General features: G+C 41.5%; 1 protein-coding gene across 1 annotated transcript in view; it reads left to right on the forward strand.

Annotated features, from left to right (window-relative positions):
• The window catches only part of PREP (prolyl endopeptidase), a 59,077-nt gene extending 39,379 nt beyond the window's left edge, over positions 1-19,698 (forward strand). Inside the window, exons 11-15 of the mRNA XM_083435248.1 lie at positions 9,839-9,975; positions 12,679-12,773; positions 15,263-15,394; positions 17,338-17,494; positions 18,968-19,698. Of these exons, the coding sequence (XP_083291374.1) occupies positions 9,839-9,975; positions 12,679-12,773; positions 15,263-15,394; positions 17,338-17,494; positions 18,968-19,262 (816 nt within the window). The 3' untranslated portion in view covers positions 19,263-19,698. The remainder of the gene's footprint in view (positions 1-9,838; positions 9,976-12,678; positions 12,774-15,262; positions 15,395-17,337; positions 17,495-18,967) is intronic.
• The last annotated feature ends 6,606 nt before the right edge of the window (positions 19,699-26,304 follow it).

Genomic DNA, 26,304 nt, shown 5'->3' on the forward strand with positions numbered 1-26,304 from the left:
CAAACCAAAGGCCCATCTGATCTAGCATTCTGTTCTCACAGTGGTAAACCAGATGCCTATGGGAAACCCTCTGAAAGGTCTGGGTTGTATAGTGAACTTAGTATCGCTCCTTTCTTACTACATTTAACAATGTAGACTGGAATATTTGTTTATTCAGGAGTAGAAACAAGATTAAAATAATCTTTGCCCCTTACACAGAATTGTATCAGGTACAGATGTGGTAATCTTGACAAGGTTGAGGATGAGTCAGAACTGAATTTAATTGGCAGTTTGTAAGAGAAATTTCTTCACAATTATCTTCCCACACCATTCTTGGATCATGCTATCCTTACTGGTGTGACACTTTGTGAGTATTAAATGTGCAAACTTTTTTAAAATGAAAATCTTTTTTCCATTAAAAAAAATGTACTAACCAAGTTCCTGATTGCCCTTATGGGGGGAAATAAGAGATTCAGATCACAATTTTTAAGGGAGAATATATTGAGGGTTCTTTTTCCTAGTATCTTTCCAAATAAATGGTCTACTGGGATTCAAAATTGGCATGTTCAGTGGTTCTGCAATCTTGCTAATGAGCATCACCCTTAAGATGACTGAAAATATTCGTATTTCAGAAGAGCTGTGCCTTGCTCTGTTCTTTAGGAAGTTAATATTCTGTTGGGAGCTGCCCAGAGTGGCTGGGGCATGAATACAAATAATAAAAGTATTATTATTAGTATTAGTATTAGTATTAGTATTAAATTGTTTTCTGTTGGTGTTTCAACTGTACCTTTTAGAGTGAAATGGTTACCTATAGCCTTAAGTAATAGGCATCTGCTAATTTATTTTTATAAACTTATAATTATTGGTTGCCCCCCTCAAACAAGTGGTCTGGTTTTACATAGGAAGCTGCCTTATACTGGTGTATGTCTCCTACGTTGTCTACATTGACTGCAAGTGGCTCACAAAGATTTCAGACGTGGTTCTTCCCCTGTCCTACCTGAAGAATGCTAGTGTTTGAACCTTCACCTTCTGCATGCAAAGCAGTTGCTCTACCTTTGAGATATGGCTCAAATTCTAGTAATAGTTATTATGAATGCAGGTTTAGGTTGCTGCCCTGTATGCTCAGGCTTGCTCTCTGGAGTTCTGCCAAATATGGTAGTTTTCAAGTAAAAATTAATTGTTATAGTGAGAAACGTTTTTCTCTGCCAAAATTCACCTCTTTCCCCCCTCTCAATCCTGCTTGGCCTATCATATCTCCAGTTCAGCTACTTCCTCAGAGAATTTTTTCCCAAGCTGTTACTGCTGCTCCAATCAGCCTTAATTAGTCCTATGGATGATCCTATCCATTGGAGATTATGCACTCTAATAATGCTGTGCGGCCAATTAGATTTAGCCATCACTGAGGGAGGCAAGTGAAACTGAGGGCAATCTAAAATAATGTAAGTCACTAGAGGAAGGCATGCTTTTCAGCAATGCTGAAAATGTGTGCAAAAAAGGAAAAAAGATTGTGAGTACTTTCAGCGTAGTGCTACTTCCATCCATTTGGGAACCGTTGGGATGTTATCTTCTCTTGTTGGCCTTGGTGAAAAATACAGAAGGCTTTGCCTCTTAGTGTGTGCTGAGTGTTTTGCTAGCACAGGAACAAGAAAAAAGTTTTCTCTAGAAGAAAATTTATTGGTTGGTGGTTTTTTTTTCTTTCTCTTCTTCCCCAATTCCGTCATCTAAGTGCTTCTTAGCCTACTCTTTTCTTGCTGTTGCTTGTTCCTTTTTCTGGGGAAGACCTGTGTTCATAGACAAGACCTGTAAATGTAGTTTTCCTATTCATATTTCTTCAAGCAGTGCTACGACTTCCATGTCTGTGCCAGTGAACTGGTTCACACATAACAATAAGGCATAAACCATGGTAAGTCATAAATGGATGGTTTACTCTAAGCATGCAGTTTACTGATGCATGCTGTTCCTTGTTGCCCGCCCCTCTCCTCCCTGCGCCAACTGCCAGGCCAGTAGGAAAGGAACCAGAGTGCTGGTTTGGCAAATGGCATTTGCGGTTTGTTTCCTTCAAACCACAAGCAATAAAGCAAACAAGACACTTTGGCTTCCATTCCTGGTTTGTTTAGAGACTAGCAAAGCATAAACACTCATCTGCACATAAGGCAAAAGAAGATGACTGGTTTGCTTCTTCCCAGTGCAGCACAGGTAGGAGAGAGGGATGCAGTTGAGCTGCGGGTTTGTTTTGGACCATTCCTTGCCCTTATGTACGAATAAGACCATTGTTTTAAAACAAATGCCAGTAAAAACCCCTGGAGGCTTGCAGCCCAAATTGAAAGTAAGGACGGACTGGTCACTTCATGAATTGTTGTTGAACATGGTTTTCTTTTCAAACATCTTGAGGCCTGGGGTGCCCAGATAAAATGGAGGATACAGATAATATCTGCATGTGCAGCTTCTCTTATTGTTGCATAAGGAGTTGTACCCACCAAACTTCACTCTTCTGTGCTGCTTTAAAAGTATGAATCTGCTTATCCTGCATTGCAGATGAGATGTCAGAGCACTTTTGTGAACAGGTAATGTTGGGCTGCATACCTGCATGCAATATGCCGTGATAGTTTGGGTAGTATTTCCAATTTCCAACTTGTTTCTAATGAGTAGTGGAAATCTTGACTGATGGATGAGGACGTTGCAATCTGAGGCTTCATTCCAAACCTTCAGATGCCGCTTGTTAAAAGACCGTCCTGAATGGAAGGAGATCTGCTTCAATCCATACCCATTGATCCTATTGCTCTACAAATTGCTTACTACGCAGGAAAAGCTTTTTAATGGAAATTTAAATGAAAGCTTTTCCAGTCTTTAAAGTACTCTGAATAAAGATGTATTTTGACTTTTACTGTAAGTAATTGAGTTCATCTTTACTCATGGGAAGGATAAAGTCTATTTGTCCTTTCTTCCCCCTCCGGTATCATTTCTGAAATGGAACATGGGTAAAACTTTTATCCTTTTTAATTGTAGTTTTGCAGCTAACACAAACATTGATCTATGAATACAGATTGATCTTGCCTTTGTGAGTTAACAATCAACACATTATTTCACATATTCCCAAGACAGAGAAGAATTATTTCCTCTTACATTAGCAAGTGGATCTCAATTTATTTTGTTTGACAGTTCAAAATGTTTCATAAAAGTGGCAGAACAAAACACTTGTTGATGGGCATCTGGGTAATTAGGAATATTGCTCTAGGCATAGGATAACCCATGTGGTGCCCTCCATATATTTTGGGCTACAACTCCCATAATCCCTGACAATTGACTATGCTCACTGAGGCTAATGGGAGTTGTGATACCCTCCAGATGTTTTGGCATATATTGTCAATTCCTGCCCTATGACGTCTTTTTATATAAGCTGGAATGAAAGCCTTGTTGCTTACTCTGAGGATCCGCTCTGAGGGTGTATACACCTCAGTTCAGAATTAGACTCCCTTCCTCCTCCACTTCCCCTGCAAGCCAAATCCAAAGGATTAACTGCATCCTAAGCCTTCAAAGGAACCCTGGAAATTGTATGTGAGGCTCCCAGGTACCTGGGATTCTGACATGACAACATTCAGGAATGAGATGGGTAGAGTGAGATGCTCACCAGCATGGATTAAAATCTGAGCCAGAAAAGAACTCTTGAAAAAATGATGCTAGAGTTATGATGTCATTGACTATTATGAACATGATTAGTAGTTTGTACTTGGAATTAGAATTCAGTAGTTGAAAACTTGAGCGCATCACTGTGAGTTCACTTTGTTCCATGCGAATTGAAGGAGGGTGAATCCAGACTGTTCTGAAACCAGCACCAAAAACATATCGGTGTAAATGTAGCTAGAATATCACCTTGGTTCTCAATTTTAGAAGAAAAAGTTTCACCTCGGCAGTATGGTTTGTCTGAGTGACATAATGTAGTATGTTGTTAGGGGTTTCTTTTGAATTGGTTTTCACAACTTGGATGCCACATTTAAACTAACACACATTATCAAAATCCATCTAAAAGTAGTTTTAGGAAATGTGGAGCCAGGGAAAGATAACCTTCTTCCCTAGTTTGAGGGACAGAAAGAGCCATCTTGGGACAGCTACACCTCTGAGCAGTGCAGAAATGGGGTCCTCAATTATAATTTGGTCAACGAAAAGGTCTTTGTCTTGGTTGGGGTTAAGGTGTGTGGTTCCATTCTGGATGGCAGAAGTAATGTATTACGTTGCAAATCCCATTAGAGATCTTTCTTTAAGAGAAGATAAATTATAGATGGGCTTCTTTGAACTGAGTTCAGTAGTGTTATGCCAGTCCAACAAACAGTATTAAATTAGCGTTAGAATCTAGCATAACAGTGCTTCCTTAATAAAGAAAGGTGATATGCTCAGAAGGGTTATTTATGCCTGTTAAAGTAAATTAAAAGCTTTTTGGGTTTTGAAATTAGATCTTAATTGGAAAGTAACAGTTTTTGTTTAGCAGAGCAACTCAAGTTCCAATCATTTGTCCCAGCTGCTTACAAAGTGTTTATAGATGTCGGTTCCCTGCATAGTTAATATAATCCTGTACTTGAAAGAGTTCTATTTATGCTTATATCGTACTGTGCATAAACAGTTTATTGAATGTCTTAAGAATGCCTTCAATTTAAGAGTAGGCATCTATAGACAACTATGTTCTCTACATGGTTCACAAAAAAATGTAAAACAATAATGACGCTATGTTGTAATTAAGGAATCTTGAGTACCGCCTGCCTTCTCTCTTAGGCTGATGGGAATTGTAGTCCAAAACCTCAGGTTGGGGAAGGCTGCGTTTAGGGCTTTCCAGAACTAGGCAGGGCACTTCCTCCATCTTGTCAGGATTCAGCTTAAGTTTATTGGCTCATCCAGCCTCTAACCAAATCCAGGCATTGGTTCAGCAAAAACCACAGCTTTGCCTAACTCTGATGACAAGGAGAAATAAGAGCTGGATGTCATCTGCATACTGATGGCCTCGCTTCAAATCCCAGAATGACATAACCCAGTGACTTCATATAGATGGTAGAATGCATAGCGTATAAAATAAAAACTTACAGGACTCAAAGGTTATTTCTTTGCAAAAGCACCTCTTACATGTAACTGCGATGATCTCCCATTCAGTTGTAGCTGGACGTTTAAAACGTGTAGAGATTTCATGGTGTTGCCAGTGGTTTGAATCCTGTGAAGTTGTCCTATTACTACAAGGATTTCCGTTTACACAATGGAACTTCCGCCCCCCCACAGTTGTTCTGGGCTTCCCCCACAACCATCCAGAGCATATTTGGGGATAAATGGAGAGAAAGGGGGGGGGGGGTTCTGTGGCATAAGCAGATGTACTTTTGCAAATGGGACAGCTTTTTTGGATACCCATCCAGTGTTTCAGCATGAAAAATTAAATGAAATATGGGATGAGTTTTGCAACTTTGCGGTAGAATTAGCTTTGATCAAGGGTGGAAGTTATTATTTTTATTGTTGTCCTGTCATTTCTTACAGCCTGACGTTGTTTGCTTGTGGCCATTCCCCCCCCCTTTTTTTTTTGTACAGAGCAGGTTTTTTTTTAGTATAAAGCACTGGGCAATTTTATTACAGGGATGTTTGCTTTCAGTTTCACCTGGGGAATTTACTAACTTGAGCTGTGAGAAATGTGCCTATGAGTTATTCAGAGTCAGTCACCTTTCTCAGGCTAATTGTTACTGCTTTGTCCTTGAAGCATCTCTCATGAAACTTACAAAGTAGGGTGACTGCAGAAAAAAGTCGTTATTAATCTCAACACAACTCCTATTTCCCTTTCCCACTCCTAAGATTAATGATCATAAGCCATAGGTGGCCTCCATTGTCATAGACTGATGTTCTTCTTGGCAGCAGCTACTATACAATCTAATAAATAGGCTGACAACAAAATCACTTTTTCAAGAAAAAGATTGTGATGGTTCTTGAAACAAAGTGTGATTTAAAGAGACTTTTTTTTTTTTAAGCATAACTAATTAAAGGAGAAGCTCCTGGAGAGCAAAACCACAACTGGATGTGCTTGAACTGGAAGCTTCTGTTAGTGCAGAATGCTGTAGCATGTTTGTTAACAGGAGTGAAACCCTGTCAGCATTTAACACCCCTGCTCAGATACCTGCATTGGTTGCCAGTCTGCTACTGGGCCAAGTTCAAGGTGTTACTACTGGTATATAAAGCCCTTAACACCTTGGGACCAGTTTGCTTGTGATCACATCTTTACCGCATGCATGCCCACTCGACCACTTTGACCTGAGGAACTGGCACTGCTACAGATGCCCCATACTAACTTGCTCCATGCTTGTATGAAATACAGTGGAACCTCGGGTTACATACGCTTCAGGTTACAGACTCTGCTAACCCAGAAATAGTACCTCGGGTTAAGAACTTTGCTTCAGGATGAGAACGCGCGGTGGCAGCGGGAGGCCCCATTAGCTAAAGTGGTGCTTCAGGTTAAGAACAGTTTCAGGTTAATAATGGACCTCCAGAATGAATTAAGTACTTAACTCGAGGTACCACTGTATAAGTATGTTTCGGGTAGGAGGGGTAGGAATTATCTCTGCATAAGAGGCTTTGGAGTGTCACTGGCAGCCAAGGTTGACACTACTAGGCTGGTTGGTCTCTTGTGATATGGAGAAGATGCTAAAAGGTATTAGCACATTCATTCAATTGTTGTAGCTTCCAGCTGGGAAACTGTTAAGAGCACTCAGTGTCAGAGGTGAGAAGATACTGGGGTGGGGAGGAAGAAGGGGATCAAGATTCCAAGCCACAGTTTAAGCGACATCCATTATTTATATTGCAAAGACTTCTGTGTGTGTCAGTTATATCGTTCTCCTTTGACACTTTCCCCTTTGCTATCGACTGTTGTTTCAATAATTGCCTGCATCATGGCGTGTTCTGGCATTAAGGGCTACTTTAATGAAAGGGATCTGACTTTAATTTCTCAGGTTTCCTAGTAATGCATTCAATGAGACACCTTTTCAAAAAGTAGAAGGAATGCTCACTGATCTTCAGTGTGCTCTGCAAAAACTAAAAAATAATAGAAGTGCAATAAAAGGGCTGCCTTCAAAAGCTTTTGATTAACCCACTTTGCATCAAACCTTTTTGACATTTGATATTTGTGTGGAGGGAATTAAACTATTTTCCTTACTTGGTTAAGCAACAATGAAAAAAAAACTTTATGCCTTCACTGCAGGATTTCTGTCAGGTTTTTTTTTTTGAAAATTATATTTTCTTCCGCACCTTTTTCCCCTCTCTCCTGCCACCTGGGGAGTTTCTGTCCAGCAACCATTTGCTACTCGACTGCAAGGCTCACTAACAAGGGCTAGAAGTTTTTAAAAAGACTCCTGGCACTTTTCTTTTACCAGCATGACACTGCTGCTTCACGTCCCTATGGGTGGCTAGTGGAAAAAAACTTACCTGAAGTCTTTATTGATTATTTATAATTCTTCTTCTATTTTCTGTAACAGCTTTTCTGACCATATCTAGGTATGTGCCTCCCTTGATAGAAGCCTTACATTGGTACCTCGGGTTACATACATTCCAGGTTACATACTCTTCAGGTTACATATGCTTCAGGTTACAGATTCCGCTAACCCAGAAATAGTGCTTCAGGTTAAGAACTTTGCTTCAGGATGAGAACAGAAATCGTGCTCTGGTGGCGCAGCGGCAGCAGGAGGCCCCATAGGCTAAAGTGATGCTTCAGGTTAAGAACAGTTTCAGGTTAAGAACAGACCTCCAGAACGAATTAATGACTTAACCCGAGGTACCACTGTATTTACCTGCAGGTTTGGCACCAAGGCTGGCAACATTAGGTCACCTGTTCTTTCATTGGGATAAAGCAGTAAAACAGTCCTTGGGGGTCCATCGTGGTCAAATGGGCATCCAATATACCCGAGTCCTACAGGATAGGTATAAAGCATTGACTTGAGCTGAATTCACACCCCTTTTTCCCTGGTGCTTCTAGATTATTCAGATCAGTGCAAGGAAACTGAGATTATCCCATATTGAATGTAGACAAGATGCATCCTTAATAGGGGACAGATCTGCTAATTTTTGCCATGGAAGGTGGTTTTAAGAATCTAAGAAGAGCCTGCTGGATCGGGTCAATGGCCCATCTAGTCCAGCATCCTGTTCTCACAGTGGCCACCCAGGTGCCTGTAGAAAACCCACAAGCACGATTTAAGCACCAGAGCAGTCTCCCCTCCTGAGGTTTCCAGCAACTGGTCCTCTGAAGCATCACTGTCTCTTACTGTGGAGGCAGATAATAGTTGTCATGGCTAGTAGCCCTCTCCATAATTTTGCCTAATCCTGTTTCAGAGCCAGCCAGGTTGGATGCCCTCCCTGCCTCCTGTGGAAGCGAGTTCCATAGTTTAACTATGTGCTGTGTGAAGAATTAAATGATTGTGAAAAAATGCTTTGCTTTGAGGCTACTAGTTGGTTGATTCCTCCTCTTTCTCCATGTCCACTTTCTGGTACTGCTGCCGGCACTGGCTCAGTTTTATTCAATAGCTCCTATCACAGGCATGCATGGAGGCTGTTATGCTGTGCAAGCCTTTGATGCTGATTTATGGAAGTGTTTATTCTTGTGAAAGACTTGTTAAAGCAGGCTGCTTTCAGGGCTGGAAGAGTTTGTCGTCACCTGTTGCATGCAGTGTAACTAAATAATAGATGCTTTGGGAACCTTGTTCCATTTCCCTTCTCCGCCCCCACTCTGATCTTTTGAAATCCCCCCCCCCCCCGCCGGTGTAGCTGTGATTGAGCAGGAGCTAATTTAAGACACTGTAGTGGTGTTTGATTTTACCAACCGTGGGCACAGTGATAAATATACTCACTAAATATCACGTGGGAGAGAGGGATCGTATTCCTCTTGAAGTTATCTGCTAGCTACAAAAATAGCTCTCCCCTAGTTTTCTGCGTGGCTTATTTCAGCAAAGCTGTCTGTGTGTATTTTTATAAAGCATTTAAAGAAGAAGAAGGAGAAGGAGAAGAAGAAGAAGAATATTGCATTCTATTCCTTAATTGCTGGGAAATTTTAGTTAGCAATTGAAGGTGCTGGGTTTAAAGCCCTAAATAGCCTGGATCTTGCCTGCTTTAGGAAGCACCTCTTCCTATGTGTGATCCTATTGCTCATTAATATAAGCAGGAGAACCTCTGGTCTAGGTATCAGTTCCCTGTAAAGCAGGGGAGCAGAATCTGTGCCCGCCCCCCAAATGTCATTGGACTCCAACTCCTATCACTCCCAGCCAGCCGAACCAATGGTATAGAATGATGGAAGTTGCTGTCCAATAATATCTGGTCATAGGTTCCCCACCCCTGCTATAAACTAATACCATCTAGGAACTAATACTAATTAGGAACAGGGCCTTTACAGTGGGAGCCTCAGTTCTTTAGTGAAGCCTGCCTCCCTTGTTCTCATTTGTTTTGGATTTCAGAGAAACACTTGTTCAAGCAAGCTTTTGGCATCTCTTAGGAATATAATCTGAGAACTATCATCCCCCACTCTGCTCCATTCATTCATTCATTTAATTGATTTGTATCCACTTTTTGAACAGTGTCCAAAGTGGCGTACAACATTGTTTTTCCCCAATGGGTGACTTAAAAATTGCTGAGGGCATCTGGTTGGACACAGTAACAGAATGCTGGACTCAGTGGTCTGATTTAGCAGTTCTTGTCTTGTGTTATAATTCTTGCATCCTTCAACTTCCTAACAATCAAAATGTTCTTTATTTCTATTTCCCATACTTTTCCTTTGTAAATTAGAATGGTTGCCTGTGGCTAAGATCCATCCAAGCAGACTGACTGTACCAATGATACACATATATTTTTTTCTCTGTCCCAGGTTTTCTACCCCAGCAAAGATGGTACTAAGATTCCAATGTTTGTTGTCCACAAAAAAGGAATCAAATTAGATGGGTCTCATCCTGCTTTCCTTTATGGTTATGGTGGCTTCAACATATCAATCACACCAAGCTACAGGTAAGCAGAGATGGGGTGCTTATGAAGATTTGTCAGAATAGTAATAGTGCCAGTAATTTTATATTAAGAAAGTTGTTCGGTGTATTTTTTAGCCTGAATTTGCAGCTAATGGATACTGATACTGAAACTTAAACCCGGTGGAAATACCCAGGTCAAGGGAGTTCCCAAAACCTGAGTAATCATTTGCTAATTAAGCAACCTGCTTTGTCACCTCTTACCAGCTCTTTTCTGCTTTCAGATTTTTGTTGACCACACTGCAGTTCTCCTTTAACATGCCTATAGTCCTTATTTTTCGTCTGGCAGAGTTTCTGTGCTAGCTTGAAAGTCATGACCAAACTATGAGTCTAATGGTGACACTCCTTTTCTTACATAGATGATCTTTGTGTGTTTAGGAGAAATAATCTGACAAATGCAGAGGGTGCCAACCCTGCTCTGCCCTAAGTAGTACCTCTGCACTGCCCTGAGAACTGCTTTGAGCCATAGATCAAGTATACATTTCGAAAATAAAAAAATAAATGGAGAAAAGCTTCACTTAAATTCCCAGGAGGCTAGCAGAATAGTGCTGTAAATGTCACAAATAGGTTCTTATACATCTCCCATGGGGATGACTTTAAGTTGAAATTATTGAATCCTTCCATGCCTTAAGATCCATGCTCTCAGTCAATGATGTTTAGCAAAGACAATCCCTTGCTACTGACTTGAATTAAGAGCCACTGTTACGTCTATGCAAAACTACTACTTGTCTGTTATTCTTACCCTTCTCTTCCCTTTATTTCACTTCCATTTACTCCTAAAGCTTTGCTATTTTCAGCGTTTGTACACAATTCTGATTCTTTCTTTTTTTAAGCCTTATTATAGTTAACTTGTTTTATTCTAAGTTCAGATATGAAGTTCCCTTTGTAGATAATTTGGACAGTTTTTTAATGCAAAAGTTCAAGTTTTCAGGCCTTGACTGTTCCTCCACCAGATCCTTGTGTTCACTTAGCAGCTAAAAAAAAGAGGTCAGCCTTTGAAGAAGGGGCTGTTTTCTGGCAGATGGCTCATAGGTACTCAATACCATGGAAGAGAACACTTGAAATAAAAACACGCTCTTTGCAAGATTCCAAGAACAGGTGACCAGGGGAAAACTATCCTCTCAACATCCCAAGGGCTTTCTCCATATTTTGCTGTCATGTCTTTTATTCAGCAGCCAGTCACTCAGCTATGTACCTTGCAGATGTGACCTGACAATAAAGCCCAAATGAATGAGTCATAACTCCAGAAGCAGAGAACCAAAAAATGCCTGCTTAAATGGACTTTAAAAAAAAACAAAAAAACACTTGCATAATATATAAGCTTCAAATCTTTTGCATTTTATCACTGAGCTCAGCTTTAGGATAAAAAATCATCTTGGTGCACACAGTGATCTTAGTACAGTGTGTGCTGCATGTGTGTAAGTGTCTCTCGTGTGCATCGCTGTGTCGCAGACTATTTGCAGCCACGTTTGTAAAGTCAAAGATCTTAGTCACTTTGGGCACATGAAGCATTAACTAGCAGCTCACCTGTACCTTTCAGTCTTAGTACTATCAGGTTGGCTCAGTGTAGATGTAGAATGCTGGCAAATGGAGGTGGTGTCTTTGACCAGAATGCAGTCTGGGAGAGGAAGCTTGGCCTTTGACCATGCTCACTTGGGACTGATGGGAGTTGTAGCTCAGCAACATCTGGACAAACAAACGTTCCCCATAACTGGACTAAGGGCTGGAAGCCAGTGTGGAAATAGAGCTGCTGGCTAATGGAAAACAAGAACATCAAAAGGGCACCCTAGCCTTTGTTTTGAGGGCCACACATATACATACAGATACAGTAATATGCACACTTTTTAAAAAACAAAAAACTCTGGACCAGATTCAGCTAACCAGCTACATCAGCAGAAGCTTATGCAAGGACTTCTGCTGGTGTCACACGGCTTCCTCCCACCCTCTACCGCTGCCCCCAATTGGCTTGTATAGTCTTTATAACTACCAAAAAGAAACACATCTTGTGCAGCCAAGCTTCCTGTTGGACTGACTGTGCCCATTAGTTGGGTGAAAAAGAAGAAACAGAGACCAGTTTCCTAGAGTCGAGCTAGAACATCTAAATACCTCCTGCCAAAAAGGGATCGTTAACTGGCAGGCAGTATCCTGTGAATTAAAATGGCGTAAAAGGTTCTGTTCCCTCAATATCACTCATCTTTTGGCTTTTTAAATTAACCTGGCCTGTCTTTTTTGGAAAACTAGTCGGACTCAGGAGTCCAAAGAAGACTGAATAGCATTTAAGACTGCATTCCTTTGACCTCTTGGATGGTGTCCAAGGGCCCAAGGGAGGTATTGTGTCTTCCTTCCTCACCACTGCAGAAATCTCTGGCACCCTGGGCCATACATCAGAGCCCCTGACGTTGTAGAATATGCCGTGGGAAGTGGCTTGGTTCTAATCCAGCTGCTTGTCTAAATGGAGGCATTGCCACTCAGTGGCAGATCACCTGCCTTGCATGCAGGAAGTCCCAGGTTCTAGTTGCACGATCTAGTTGAGATTCCTGCATCGCAGGTAGTTGATCTAGTTGACTCCCAGGGTCCCTTCCATTTCTTTGATTCTATGAATGGAAACATATTCCTCCTCCAGCTACATTTTGAGCATCATGGGCCAAGCGCTGAAATTAATTGTCTTTGCATATATATATATTTGCAGTGTATCAAGACTCATTTTTGTAAGACACCTGGGTGGCATTCTAGCCGTGGCTAATATCAGAGGAGGTGGTGAATATGGAGAGACCTGGCACAAAGGTAAGAGTTCCTTGGTGCAAGAACATACGTAAGGTGCTTTATTCAATAACAGTCTGCAATCCTGGACACATACAACTCTCAGCAGAACTCGCTTCTGAGTGTAGTCATGTAAAGGGTTGCACTGTGATTGTGTTTCCACAGGTCAAATGTTTGCATGTCTCCATGCTAAACCACTGCAGAGGTCTGGTTTTGTTTTTGTTTTATTACCTTAATTTGACTCCGGAACACCATCACAGATTTATTTGAAAATGTCCATATTTCTTAATTTACGAAATAATTTTCTCCATTACTGCATCAGTTTTGTTCCTCATTATTATTTTAATTACCTCTGTAGTCTGGAGTGTTTCCCAGTAATTGGGGTTTTCAGAAAGAGAAAACACTGTATTACTGCCCCAAAACAACGTGCCCTTCAATAACAGGAAATTAGCTGTAGACCTTTAATGAGTTCTTAATAAAGTTAACCTTTATGTAGGAGGGCTCTGGTTTTTCTGTTTCATTTGCACACAAGACTGTGTCTTGGCATTAGGTTGACGTCTGCTGTTTCTTAAGTCTCATGGGCAGCCATGACTGATATTCATGGAGCTTGGCACTGTGGCCTGAGCTTCACCTGGAATGTCCAGAAAACTCCAGACGTATGGCAACCCCTGTCCGAATTTCCTTAAAAAACAACAACTCAAAAACCTTTGTGTCTAGATTTTCACTTTTTGAAATATGGCAACCCTAACCACTATAAATTGTAGAAATTTGCCTTGATCGAGCCACAGTAATTGTTTTCGTGGCTATGATCCAGAAAAATTACTGACTACGTTAGGATGTAATAATAAATTATGGTTTATCATTATGAGAACTTTCTGCAGGCTTATGTACTCTCTCTTCCTCCAGCACATCTGTTAAGGATAAAACTGCAAATCTTTACTTCTGTTTTTGATTAATTTCAACAAAATGTGGTTGTGGCTTTCTGAAACAAGCCAACTTAAAACCCTGATTTATGAAGCTGGCTTATTTCAATAAACCATAGATTAACCATAATAACAAACCATAGATTAACCACAAAAAACTTAAGGATGAACTGGGCTAATTGAAAATACAAGTGAAATCTTCTGATCTTGTGCTTGCAGTCCTATCAGAGAAGTAGAGACTAGGAAGCAGATGGGTCCAAGGTATTGGTTTGTTCTCATAGCAATAAACCGTAGTTTACTGCTACATCCTAACAGATCCAACATTGTAATCTTGATTATTTTGTGTGTTTATGTGAAGTATGTATATGAATTCTGTACATCTTGGTTTGGATCAAAGATGTACAAGCAGAACTCCCCATTGCGGCTGCTTGTTACTCCCCAGGCAGCTTCTAAGCATTGGAAGATTTTCCAGAATAGAATAGGATGGGATGCAGGTGCTGCAGGAGGAGAAGGAAGGGCACCTTGTGTGACTCAGTGTCTTCTGCCCATACAAGACCACTGTGGATCCAAGCCTTTATACATAATGTCATTTTCTGTCCTTGGATTTAAGAAGCTTTATTGTATTGCTATCTTGATGTGAATATGGATTTCACTTGTTTTGAAGTATGCTGTTGTCTTATCAAAGAGGGGTATACTATTGATGAAAATCAAGGGACCTGCCTTGCCCAGTAAAAATTATTTTGTTCCACCTGATTTATTTATTTTTATTAACTTGGAAAAAACCTATCTACCGGATGGAAAGGAGGGAATAAAATGTTTGCTAGATTTGGAACAAGGAAAGGCAGGAGGGTAGGCAAGAAAACAGATCTTGCTGCACGGCAAAAAAGCACACTAGCTCTTAACCATCTCTGCATTCCTATACAATTGTGTCTGTGATAGTGTTGTGCTTTTCTTTGTTTTGATACCTTTAGCTGTGCACCTCAAGTTCTGTGTTGATCTGCAGTAGATAAATGCTAGATCTCAAAAGGAAGATGTATTTCTGTAGCCCTGATCACCACATGAATGAAAGATTTATTGTTTTTAAGAAAAGCGCTCATTTACCTTTTTTTTTGGGGGGGGGACTATTAATTTTATAAGCCTATAAGCTTAAAATACCATAAATGAGCTGGATGCTGTCAATTTCCCATTAAGACAAACCTCAGTCAGAAATGCACGTGACCGTCTTGTCTGCAATCTACAGCAATCAGTTATTAGGAACATTACCTGGTCTGTGCTTTCCTTCCTTCCTCCCCCCCCCCCCCGAAGTCTTTAGCATAGGTATGTATTATTCAAGCCTTCTGAAAGCATTAAAGGTACTGGCAAGACCATTTTCTGAAGTCTCTGTTGCACGTGATATTCATTATCTTTTTTTGTGTTCCTCAACTGCATACATTATTAAAATACTTGTGGAACTGAAAAATTCAATCCAAGCAGTTCTTCTTGTGTGTACATACACCCTAGAGTACATGTTCTGAATCGGCAATATCAAAAGTGTGCGTATCTGTGTGTTTTCAAAGGGTTAACTATCTTGTTTTCTTCGTTTGCATTTAGGTGGCATCCTGGCCAATAAGCAAAACTGCTTTGATGACTTTCAGTGTGCAGCTGAGTATCTTATCAAAGAGGGGTATACTTCTCCAAAGAAACTGACTATCAATGGAGGTTCAAATGGGGGTCTCTTAGTGGGTAAGAAGAGGCTGTCTGCTTCCTTTTCCTTTTTAAAAAACGACAAAGCTAAGTGAATTTAATGTCATTTAAATGGAGGACTCAGAGGATAAGCTCTGGAAGGACGTTTCCCTCCCCACACAAGTTGGACATTGCACCATTTGTTAACAAACTGAAGTAATTAGTGCAATACCCAAATATTGTCTAGGCCTGCAGAATACCAATTGGCCATTTAAGAAAACATCTGCCTTCATGAGCTGCACACGTAATTACTGCACTGAGGCATCTGTCTTTTTCTTCCTGTGGGGTAGAACTGACTTTTTCATTTTAGTTAGGGAAGGAAAGAGCAAATTCATATCAAAAAATAGCTAGTCAGAGCTGACTTTTGCATCACTAGTTGCCACTAAATCTGTTTCAGCCCACACTCTCCTATTTTGAAGTATTTTGTCCTTACATTTATCCAGGACTAAAGTCTTGATACGGCAATGGTAGATTATCACCTGGTCCCCTTTTCATGCACAGTGGAACACTGTGTTCTTTTTTAAAAACAAAACAAGTGGCTCTTTGCTAGAACAGCACATACACAACAGGCACTAATTGGATTTAAGCATTACAGTTTTGAGTTCCATTCTCAGTTTTTCTTTATTTCTTATGGGTCTAACTGCATAGTCATGGAATTACATTTGAAATGTGACTGTAGCATATACCCCAAATCCACACAACCTCACCATTTTTAAGCCTACGACAGAATTTTTAGGGCTTCATTTAGAAAACAGTTCCAAAATTAGTGTGACAAATCTCTTAATACAAGAGCCTTATCTCAAAACAGTCATCTTTTGCCAAGTCCGTCTCCTTCCGAAAACCATGTTGATGGTACCAAGAAGTCTGTTCCCCTTCCACCTTTTCTTAGGAATGTCATGAGACTAACAGTATGAAGTGTATAATATTTTTGTGATATAAGACATTAATGCTTCCCTGGAGCTGTGTATAACTAGCAACCGATTCATAAGAAGATCCATCCAATGGTTGAGAAAATTAACCAATCTGGGACTGTCTCCGGTTTTTAATTTCAGTAAAACAGTCTTTGTACTGGCATGTTTACCCCTTGAATTCTTGGCCTGCAAAATGGCTTGTGGGTATTTAGATCTGCTCTGACACTCTCCAATATTTGGGCATATCAGTTCCCTGGAACCTGAGCATACGGTTCCAGTTAAATTATTTACCAGCCATTGAAAATGTCTGAAATCTTGGAAGGCCCTTAACCCCCTCTCTTTTTGGTAGACTTGCTGCTCTAAAAATACTGTGTTTCCTTAATCTTTTGTTTCTATTTCAAGTTCTTCCTCTTCAAGTCCTTGGGAAACACAAGGACAAACTCTGTTTAATAATAGGCTCTTCAAATGTCTGTTCAGTGTCGATGCTTCACTTGTCGAGCTCAGCACACAAAAGGCAGCACTGATTATCAGCACTGCTTTGGACTGACTCCACAGAACTTTGCCACTAAAGTTAATAGGGTAACAACTGGATGGCCAAACACATGAAGTTTGACAACATCTGGAAGGCCACAGGGTCCCCCCCCCCATCCTTGGAACAGATGGAGGAAGAGTTTGCACCATCCCCCAGTTGCTCATTGTCTGCATGGAATTGCCCTTCCTTCCTTTAAGTTCAGCAATGGCCCCGTTCTAAAACATGCAGATTTGTTTTTGTCATAAAGACAGCTTCATGGGTTCCAGTTCCCCACAGAATGGAAGCAGGTATTCCTGCATCGCATCCTCTTTCTCCCCTAATAAACTTCTGCCTTAGTGCTAAAGCAACAAACTGATCTGTTCCTATGCAGGTTACATGTTTCAAATGTTGACATCCTCTGATTGCTATCTTTATAATTTCTACTTGTAGATATTAGCACTGCTAGCTGCTTTAAACATTAGATTCAATTTGGGTTGGGTGTGTTTTCCTCCACTCTCCAGCTGCCTGTGCCAATCAGCGTCCTGATCTATTTGGCTGTGTTATTGCTCAAGTAGGAGTGATGGACATGTTAAAATTCCACAAATTCACCATTGGTCATGCTTGGACAACAGACTTTGGCTGCTCTGATTATAAAGAACAATTTGCCTGGCTGTACAAGTAAGTAAAGTTTTGTTTTGTTTTCCCTAGTTTATATTCACCACCGCCTTCTTGAATAACAATAATATAGAAGCTGCTTGTTTCCCACCCACACCTTATTTTCTCTCAATAATTGAAAATCACATCATTTAGTGACATCATAAATCCAGGATGCATTCATTTATACATTATCTCTTGAGTTCAGTAAATTTCTCACATGTAGACAGCTTAGCTTGCAATTCTGAGTATATTGACCTGGAGATAAACACTATATGATCAGCAGAAATTACTTCAAAATAAATATGAAAGGTATTCCCAATATGTTAGAAATGCAGCTAACATTTTAACTCCTTAGTTTTACAATGTTTTATGGCTACAACCTTTAATCAGCTATGAAAGCCAACAAAGTGTTCTGAGCAGCTTGGGATCATAAGCAGTTTCCCCTTTTGAGATGTGGTGATCAGAACGGAACAGAGTTTTTGAAATGTGGTCTTGCCATAGGGCCCTACAATAATAGCAGTTTTTATTTCCAGTGTCATTTCCTAGCAATCCCTGGAATAAAATTTGCCACTTTAACCCCCAAGTTAACTGCCCTGTGTACTCTTACATCCTCCCCTTGTTCTCAGCCATATACACACACAAAAGGGAGGAGGCGGAAACTACCATAAAATTTAAGGAGCCCCTTTCCTTTCAACCTTTCCTGCCAACTCTTGGATTGGAATGAGTATATGTCAGTAGGCCACGTGTACCTTCCTTTTCTAGATCCAGACATCCCATTCCTCAACAAGAACTAATTCTCAGAGCACCAGCACATAACTTGGGTGCTTAAACGTTTGCACTAGCTGCCCATGCGTCACCAAGGCCAGGTTCAAGGTTCTTGCATTAATTTACAAGGAGCCTAACAACATGGCTCCAGGATATCTTAAGGGCTGCATTGGCCATTATATCTTGGCCAAATCACTGAGATCTTTGGGGAAATCTCTGTTGGTGGCTCAGATGCACAGCTCAATATAGAAGTCATTCATATAGTGTGATGGGCCCAGGCCAGTGGAAAACCTCCCCAGCTGAGATTAGTCACCTTGCTCAACTTTATGCATGTGATTAAGACTTACTGTATTTTTCGCTCCATAAGACGCATTTTTGCCTCCTAAAAAGTAAGGGGAAATGTCTGTGCGTCTTATGGAATGAGAATGCCCACCGACGACGACGACGGGATCCCGCTGTAGTCGTGAGCAGAGGATCCATGGCTCCCCTTCCTTCCCTCCTCATTTTAAGATAGCATTCGGTTTTGTGATAATTGTCCTATTGTCTCATTTTTTGTGGTTTGTTTTTATGTTTTACACCACTTACAAATGCAAATAATTAGACGGTATAGAAATGTCTTGAATAAGTCCATCATGTTCCCAGCCCCTAGGATTCCTTATTCTTTTCCCACTTTCCTGCCAACTGGTAGCATTTTATCAAATCTCCAACCAATGTGTGTCCCTCTAACAGGTATTCTCCACTCCACAATATCAAAATTCCGGAAGGAGAAGGCGTTCAGTATCCTGCCACCTTACTTCTAACAGCTGATCACGATGACCGTGTGGTGCCTCTTCACTCCCTGAAGTTCATTGCTACTCTACAATATGTCGTAGGCCGAAGCCCCAAGCAGACCAACCCACTACTAATTCACGTGGACACCAAGGCTGGCCACGGGGCTGGGAAGCCCACAGCCAAAGTTATAGAGGAAGCATCTGACATGTTTGCCTTTATAGCAAGATGCCTAAATCTCGAATGGATAGAATAGGCCGTTACTGTCTCAGTTAAATCAAGGGCTTCAACAACCTTTTAAAACTATACAGGAGCACTTGGTGTAGTACTTACATTTAAGAACTGCCACGCCCAGCTTCCCATGAACTCTGTCTCTCTTCTGCTTCTGTTCAGTGTTTACTCTTGGCTCTTCATTTTAGTTCCAGTCATACCTTTTAAATAGCATGTTTGGATAATTAGGCAGATTGCAGATGACGCTGTTAACGTGAATTCTTAAAAGTCAAAGGTGTTGGTGGTGAAAAGGTTTTAATGTGGTTTTTCTCCTTGTAAACATATCCAACGCTCTCGTAATTAAATGTAAGTACTGTTCCAGTATAGACTGTCAACTCGTATTTTCTTTACAGCCACGACGAGTGTTGGGATTATTGCCAATGCCTCTCCATTAAAATAACTATATTACAAATGCGGAGTAATTCCAGGTTGTGTGTCAGTTCTTTTAAAGGTCTGGCTTTTCTGCAGCACTGCTTTGAATCAGTACGCAGTTGTGTTGTTTCACACAGTGCAATACACACACACCTCTTTCCTTCTAACATCTATTTTTAACCAGTCTTGTTATCTATACTCTCCGGGCTGTTACAATTAAAAGGAAGTCTGCAAATTGAGTAGCAATGCAACTGGAAGAGCCTCTGCTTCTCTTGACTGAGTTGGTACTTCGGGCCTTTTCTCAGAAGATAAGAATTTGCCCTGGTTGCCTCAGACCATTGATCCATCTAGTACAGTATCGTTGGCACACTATTGTCAACAGCAGTCCTCCAGAGGTTTTTTCTAGCCCTTCCTGAAGATGGCAGGGGTTGAACCCGAGACCAGTGTGCAAAATAAATGCTCTGCCATTAAGACATGGTCTTTTCTCAAGATATGCTTAAGTTATACAAACTTAAATGCTAAATGAGAAGATTATATTTCCCTTTAATATAATGAAATATTTTTCAATGTCTGATATGCTCTTGATTGACAAATAGTAAATGTTTTTCTCTACAGTAAAATCTTGATTTGGAAATGTCATCTGTCCAAGGCAGGGCACTGTTTTTCCTTTCCTTTTGTTTGAAATACCAAGGAAGTAAATAAGAGAAGGGCAAAAAGAAAGGAGGATTGATTAGCACCTGTCATTTATTCTGCTTTCTATTGTTCTTTAGAGAGTATGTTTACAATAATGACACATTATGATCCCATAGCTTTAGGTATGCCAGAACTAACCCCCACCGTGGTCACATCAGATATGTCGTAACTGCACTGACACACTAGAGCAATGCCATACCAGGTCCGCTGTGCTGTCACTTTCCACCAACCCAGATGAGTGGAGATGGTGGGGCATGGGAGGAGCAGAGTTAAGCAAAATTCTATACACCCTGAACAATACTGGCAAAACTTTCCACCCACTACAGAGCTAATGTAAAGGAAATGTCTGCCATTCAACTCAATAGAAAGGAGGAAGAAGGGGAAGGAAAAGAAAAAAAACATTCTATCTCCCCTGCCTCTTGCTCCACCCGTGTCATATGCTGTTGAATCAGTCAACACCCAATTTCAGTATATCACCAGCACATAAACCACATAGAGAGACACCATAACTCCAGATAGTGAGATAAAGGTAAAGGTAAAGGGACCCCTGACCATTAGGTCCAGTCGTGACCGACTCTGGGGTTGTGGCGCTCATCTCGCTTTATTGGCCAAGGGAGCCGGCGTACAGCTTCTGGTTCATGTGGCCAGCATGACTAAGCCGCTTCTGGCGAACCAGAGCAGCGCACGGAAATGCCGTTTACCTTCCCGCCGGAGCGGTACCTATTTATCTACTTGCACTTTGACGTGCTTTCAAACTACTAGGTTGGCAGGAGCAGGGACCGAGCAGTGGGAGCACACCCCGTCACGGGGATTCGAACCACCTACCTTCTGATCAGCAAGTCCTAGGCTCTGCGGTTTAACCCACAGCGCCACCTGTGTCCCTTAGATAGTGAGATGCATTGACCTAATTTATCCAGCTTCAGATCATGCGCACTTAAAGCACACAAGGGTGATGGGACACAGCACTTGCCAGGTAACCAAGTGAATTTGAAAGTTTATCTCCTCAACCGTCTGCTGCTCCTCATAGCTGTATGCGAATGCTGTGTCTTGTCCAAGCTATGGCTATAGCCGCCAGCAGCTGGGAGACGTGTCTCTCTTCAAAGCGTATGTACTTGCCATGCTATGCGGGTAAGTTCCCTGAGAAGCCAGGCAGTCTACTCTAACCATTACCACTGCCAGCCAAACACTCAATGAGCGACTTTTCCTTGCAGGTCTGTAGCCTGGACACAGAACAAGCTATCTCCCCCCGCCCCCGCCCCAAGAGATCCAGTGTAACCCCTAAGGGGAAAGGGAGAAATATGCTGACAGTTACTGTGGTTTCCTCCTCCAAAACTGCACCACGTTTATCTCCACAATTTGAGATATCATCCCCATGACATCACCACACTGGATGTGATTGGTGGGCACTGGCAGTGTTGCCATGGACACAGAGTGGGAGGTTGTAGCTGTTGTCACTCAGCTTTTCAGAGCACTGTGATTTTCCCCACCTGTTCTGGCCTGGATGTGTGTAGGATATGGCAGCCATATTGATAGGATATCTCTCCCCTTGATGTATTGGGAGTGCGTGCCTGTTGCCCACCAGCTAAAAATAAGACTTCCTCCTTTTGTGAGGAATGATTATGCATTGACTGCCAGAATAGATACAATAATGCTGTGAAACAATCAACCGTAGAGCACCATTTGATCTAAAGCTGACAACAATACAACTGTGTTTTACTAGCAACTTCAGTTTTATATACTGACATGATCCTTTTCTCTGCAAAATCACAGGTGCATATCTCCATGGAAAATCTAGACCTTTCATATTTTATCTCAAAAGAAAGAAATGGATTTTAGATCCATCATACTCCAAAAATTTGAATATTTATTTGTCTCTGGAACATCACTCAGGCCACTCACTAAACCTCCCTAAGAACACCAAAAAGTCACGAAATATGTTAGTGATCCAAGATACGCTACCATAAAGCACATATACAACTCTTTAACACCCAGTCCACCATCACTTATCTTGCCTTGTGACAAGGTTCTCTTTACCATTTGGTTGTTGTTGTTGTTTTTTATCATTTGGCATGATTTTTAAAAAGCCTCCAGTGGGGTAAAGGAGTTTGCTCTGGGACCAAAGGTGGCAAACTACCCCAGAAGGAACATGGCCTGCCCCCCACCAGAGCCACTGCCCCTCCCCTAGCACCTTCATCCACCCCAAACAGTCATATTATAAAAACAACACTAGAAGCAGGAAATCAGCTAGGGAGGCAGTTGGATGACAAAAGAGTGAAAAGTGTGCTAAAAGAAGAAAAGGAAATTGCAATAATCCACCAACAGCATACAAATCAATATGGCTAACCTGATCCAAAACACCCACCCACCTCACTCACACACGAAAACAAAGATCACCACAGCCAATCACAAACAAACAATCACACCCTAGGCCAACCCCAACCTCTCTCACCACCAAAGGAACACAAGTGAACAACACAAGCAACGCTGACAGCAAACTCTACATACATTAAGCATAATAGAAACATCGCCACCCGACCCCACCCCCATCCATCTTCCCTCCCTCCACCCCCTTTCTTTTTTCTTTCTTTTTTCTTTTTCTTTTTCTTCTCCCCCTAATGCCTCAAGAAATGAAACGGATTTGTAAAAATGTTACATGGAAAAAAATACAAGGCATTACGCTTAACTTCTGTAAAACAAGAAAATCCTTAATAAAATAGCTTTAAAAAAATTTAAAAAATTAAGAATACTAACAAAAGGGGGGGGAGAAAAAGAAAAAAAAGAAAAGGAAATTGCCAAAATGACTACATTAATTGCTGTGTTGGTTTTGTCCTCTGCCCCTGCCCACACTAGCACGTGTCCCTCAGAAGGGAATGTGGTCACTGGGCTGAATGATGTTCCCCCACCCCTGACTTACAAAGTAGTCGTTCAGTGCCTTCTGCTCTTAAGTTACCATTTGACAAATGGTGATCTCTAGCACATCCAGGCCAGCCAGCTGTGAAGAGCATTAGCCATTTGTCTTGCTACTTTACCACAAACTGAGGCAGCTTTTCAGAATGTCAGCTGGCAACACTTAAATGAAGAACTGCGCTTTCTACTTCATTACCCTTTTTACATTACTTCCTAGCATGAGGCAACTTGTCATATCGGTAGCAAATAACAAATGCTGTTTTAATGGGGTGGTGAAGATGTGTCCTTTTCTCTCCCTCCACCCCAGCATTTTCTCCCTAAAGCAACTGCCTGATATTGATGGAGTTACACTCCCTCTGAAGGAGCAGGTTCGTAGCTTGAGGGCGGCTTCTGGATCCTTTGCTGTCAGGTGGCCTCAGTGGAACGGAGTACCTTCCATCAGCTTTGGTTGGTGGCCCAGTTCTGCCCCTATCTGGACAGGGACCTATAAAGCCTTAAACGGTTCTTCTTAATCTAAAAGAGTCCTAAATGTGCATTGGGAAGATGGAAATGTTTGTTGTTGTTGTTTTAATTAGAGACTTTTAAATAATATTCAGAAATGCTCTTAAGTGGTATACAAAAATACAACATAAAAACCAGTAAAGGCATATTATAAAAACAGAAATACAAGTGACAATCTTACATGTCAGAGAAATAGGTGATTAGTAATAAACAACCTAGTATAACTGTGTAACTGCTATTTAACTTTCAAAACACCTTTCTTATGTGGAGGCAGCTTGGTGTGCATGAAAAACACCTGGAAATTGTGAGAACTCAGTTTATTTATTTGCTTTTACATTTACATTCCACCTTTCCATGTGGAAAATGGGCTGACATACATGTGCTCCCGTGATATTCAGGGACCAAGGCACTGTGGTGCCAAGGCAGTTCCCTTCTTGCAGCACCATGGAGAGCTCCTTGTGGGCCATGTGCTCCAAAAATGGTTTGATATGAAATAAGCTTGTCTGAGCCTCTGGCTCCCATTCACCTCACCTATGCCCCACCTCCTTTTGGAAAACTTATTAAAGGATCAACTGTCTGACATGTAGACAATCACTTCTGTTGTGTTACCTGGCCTCCCACTTGGTGCATCCACCATGCCATTGGAATGATGAGGTAGTATGGAGGCCCTCAGTTCCTTAGGCCCAAGGAAAGGTGCTCTTGGTCTTTGTCCTAGTCCTACATGACTCAATGCTGTGGAATTTATTTCAATAGGTTACTGCTTGCTGGCTTCATGTTTGGTGTCCTCTTCTCACCAAGATTGGGCTCAGAAGAAGAAACCCAGTCTGACCTGTGACATGACAGATGCCAGTTCAGTGTCCTGATCACTGCTGGACCAGCAGTGTCCAAAAGAATAAACAGTATGAGAATAATTTTTGGCACTGCAACCCACGTGGTAAAACTGCTTGTTTTTAATTTTATTTATTTATTTGGTAAGTTTATATACTACCCTATACCCTGAGGTCTCAGGGCGGTTCACAAAATAAAATCAAAATATAAAACAACCCAATGGCCGCCCCCCAAAAAACCACATTTTAAAAGGGCATAGGATGTCAAACAAATCAACCAAAGGCCTGATTAAAAAGGAACGTTTTTGCCTGGCGTCTAAAGGTGTATAATGAAGGCTCCAGGCAACTTCCCTGGGGAGAGCATTCCACAGATGGGGAGCCACGGCAGAGAAGGCCCGTTCTTGTATTGCCACCTCTCAAGGAGGAGGCACAAGAAGAAGGGCCTCAGAAGGTGATCTCAAGAGTCCAGGTAGGTTCATATGGAGAGAGGCAGCTTGTTGCTGGCAGATCCATTCACACAATGCTTCTGTTGTCCAGGATATCCAAGAGTTAATAGGAACAGGCTAGTTCCTAAGCCCATTCATCCATTTTTCTATAGCCAGTCAATAAAATGCTCCTCAGATTGTGGAATGTATGGAGACCAAGAGGGTTCCCCCTGTTTCTCTTCAACAGAAAGCCTGCCCACGATCCAATCCTCAGAGCAATTTCTTTTAAGCGAATGTTTGATGGCTGACAGTAGTAGTGTGCCAATGTGCATGCCTGAGAGACGCCAGGGGGTATGATTGTCTTTTCAAGTTGGCTGCTCTGATAAGCTGTTCTCTCTCCGCTTCCTCCTTACAAAAAATAATACACCATAAGGTTCAGAGAAAGAAATACGCTCCAAGGAAAAGCTGACAACTCTTGTGTTCACTCTGAATCATATTCCCATTCACGCACAAGCCTTTTGTGTATTCATGATTGACTCTGAGTGGGAAGCCAGTTTCTCTGATGCAGACATTTTAAAACAAGTCAGTCCAAGCTGCCAGCAAAAACATAGGAAGCTGTTTTAAATGAGGTGATGCTCTTCTTCTAGCCTGGTACTGTTTTCTTTGATGGGTGGTGGGTCTCAGGCAGAGAGCTCTTTCCTTCTACTGGACATGCTAAAAACAGAACCTGGAACCTGGAAAATGTATTCACAGCATGTGCTCTGTCTCCAAGCTATCTACCTCTTCATGGTTTTCCATAGCTCTCCAAAACAATATGACACAGTGGTTTTGTTGCTGATTGCGGATCAGTGTTGTACACACAAGATGCACTGAATGTTCAACATGAAGCTTGGATTTGGAAGGCACTGAGTCACCAGGCCGGCTAGCTAGAAGGGGAAATGCCAGCTTGTTTAAGATAGGATACTAACAGAATGGACCAGAGCACTCCTGGACCTTAAATTGCTTGAACTGGGATAGCCATGGCTCTCTCACGTATCTACTTTGTTCTTGAATGGTGTTGGGGTAAAGAGCAATGTTTCTCTGACACATGCAGTGCTACAATTCAGGGTCACATAATGAACTGGAGAGCCAGGGTAGCATAGGGGTTTGAGTGTCGAACTAGGGTTGGAGAGACCCAAGATCAAATCCTTACTCAGCCATGAACCTCACCTTGGGACAGCCATGATCTCAGCCTAATGTCCCCCAGGGATGTTGTGAGGATAAAAAGGGGGGGGTCAGGAGCACTACCTTGAGTTTCCTGGAG

This window comes from Podarcis tiliguerta, assembly GCF_965153285.1.
Source record: "Podarcis tiliguerta genome assembly, chromosome: 3".
Taxonomy (NCBI): domain Eukaryota; kingdom Metazoa; phylum Chordata; class Lepidosauria; order Squamata; family Lacertidae; genus Podarcis; species Podarcis tiliguerta.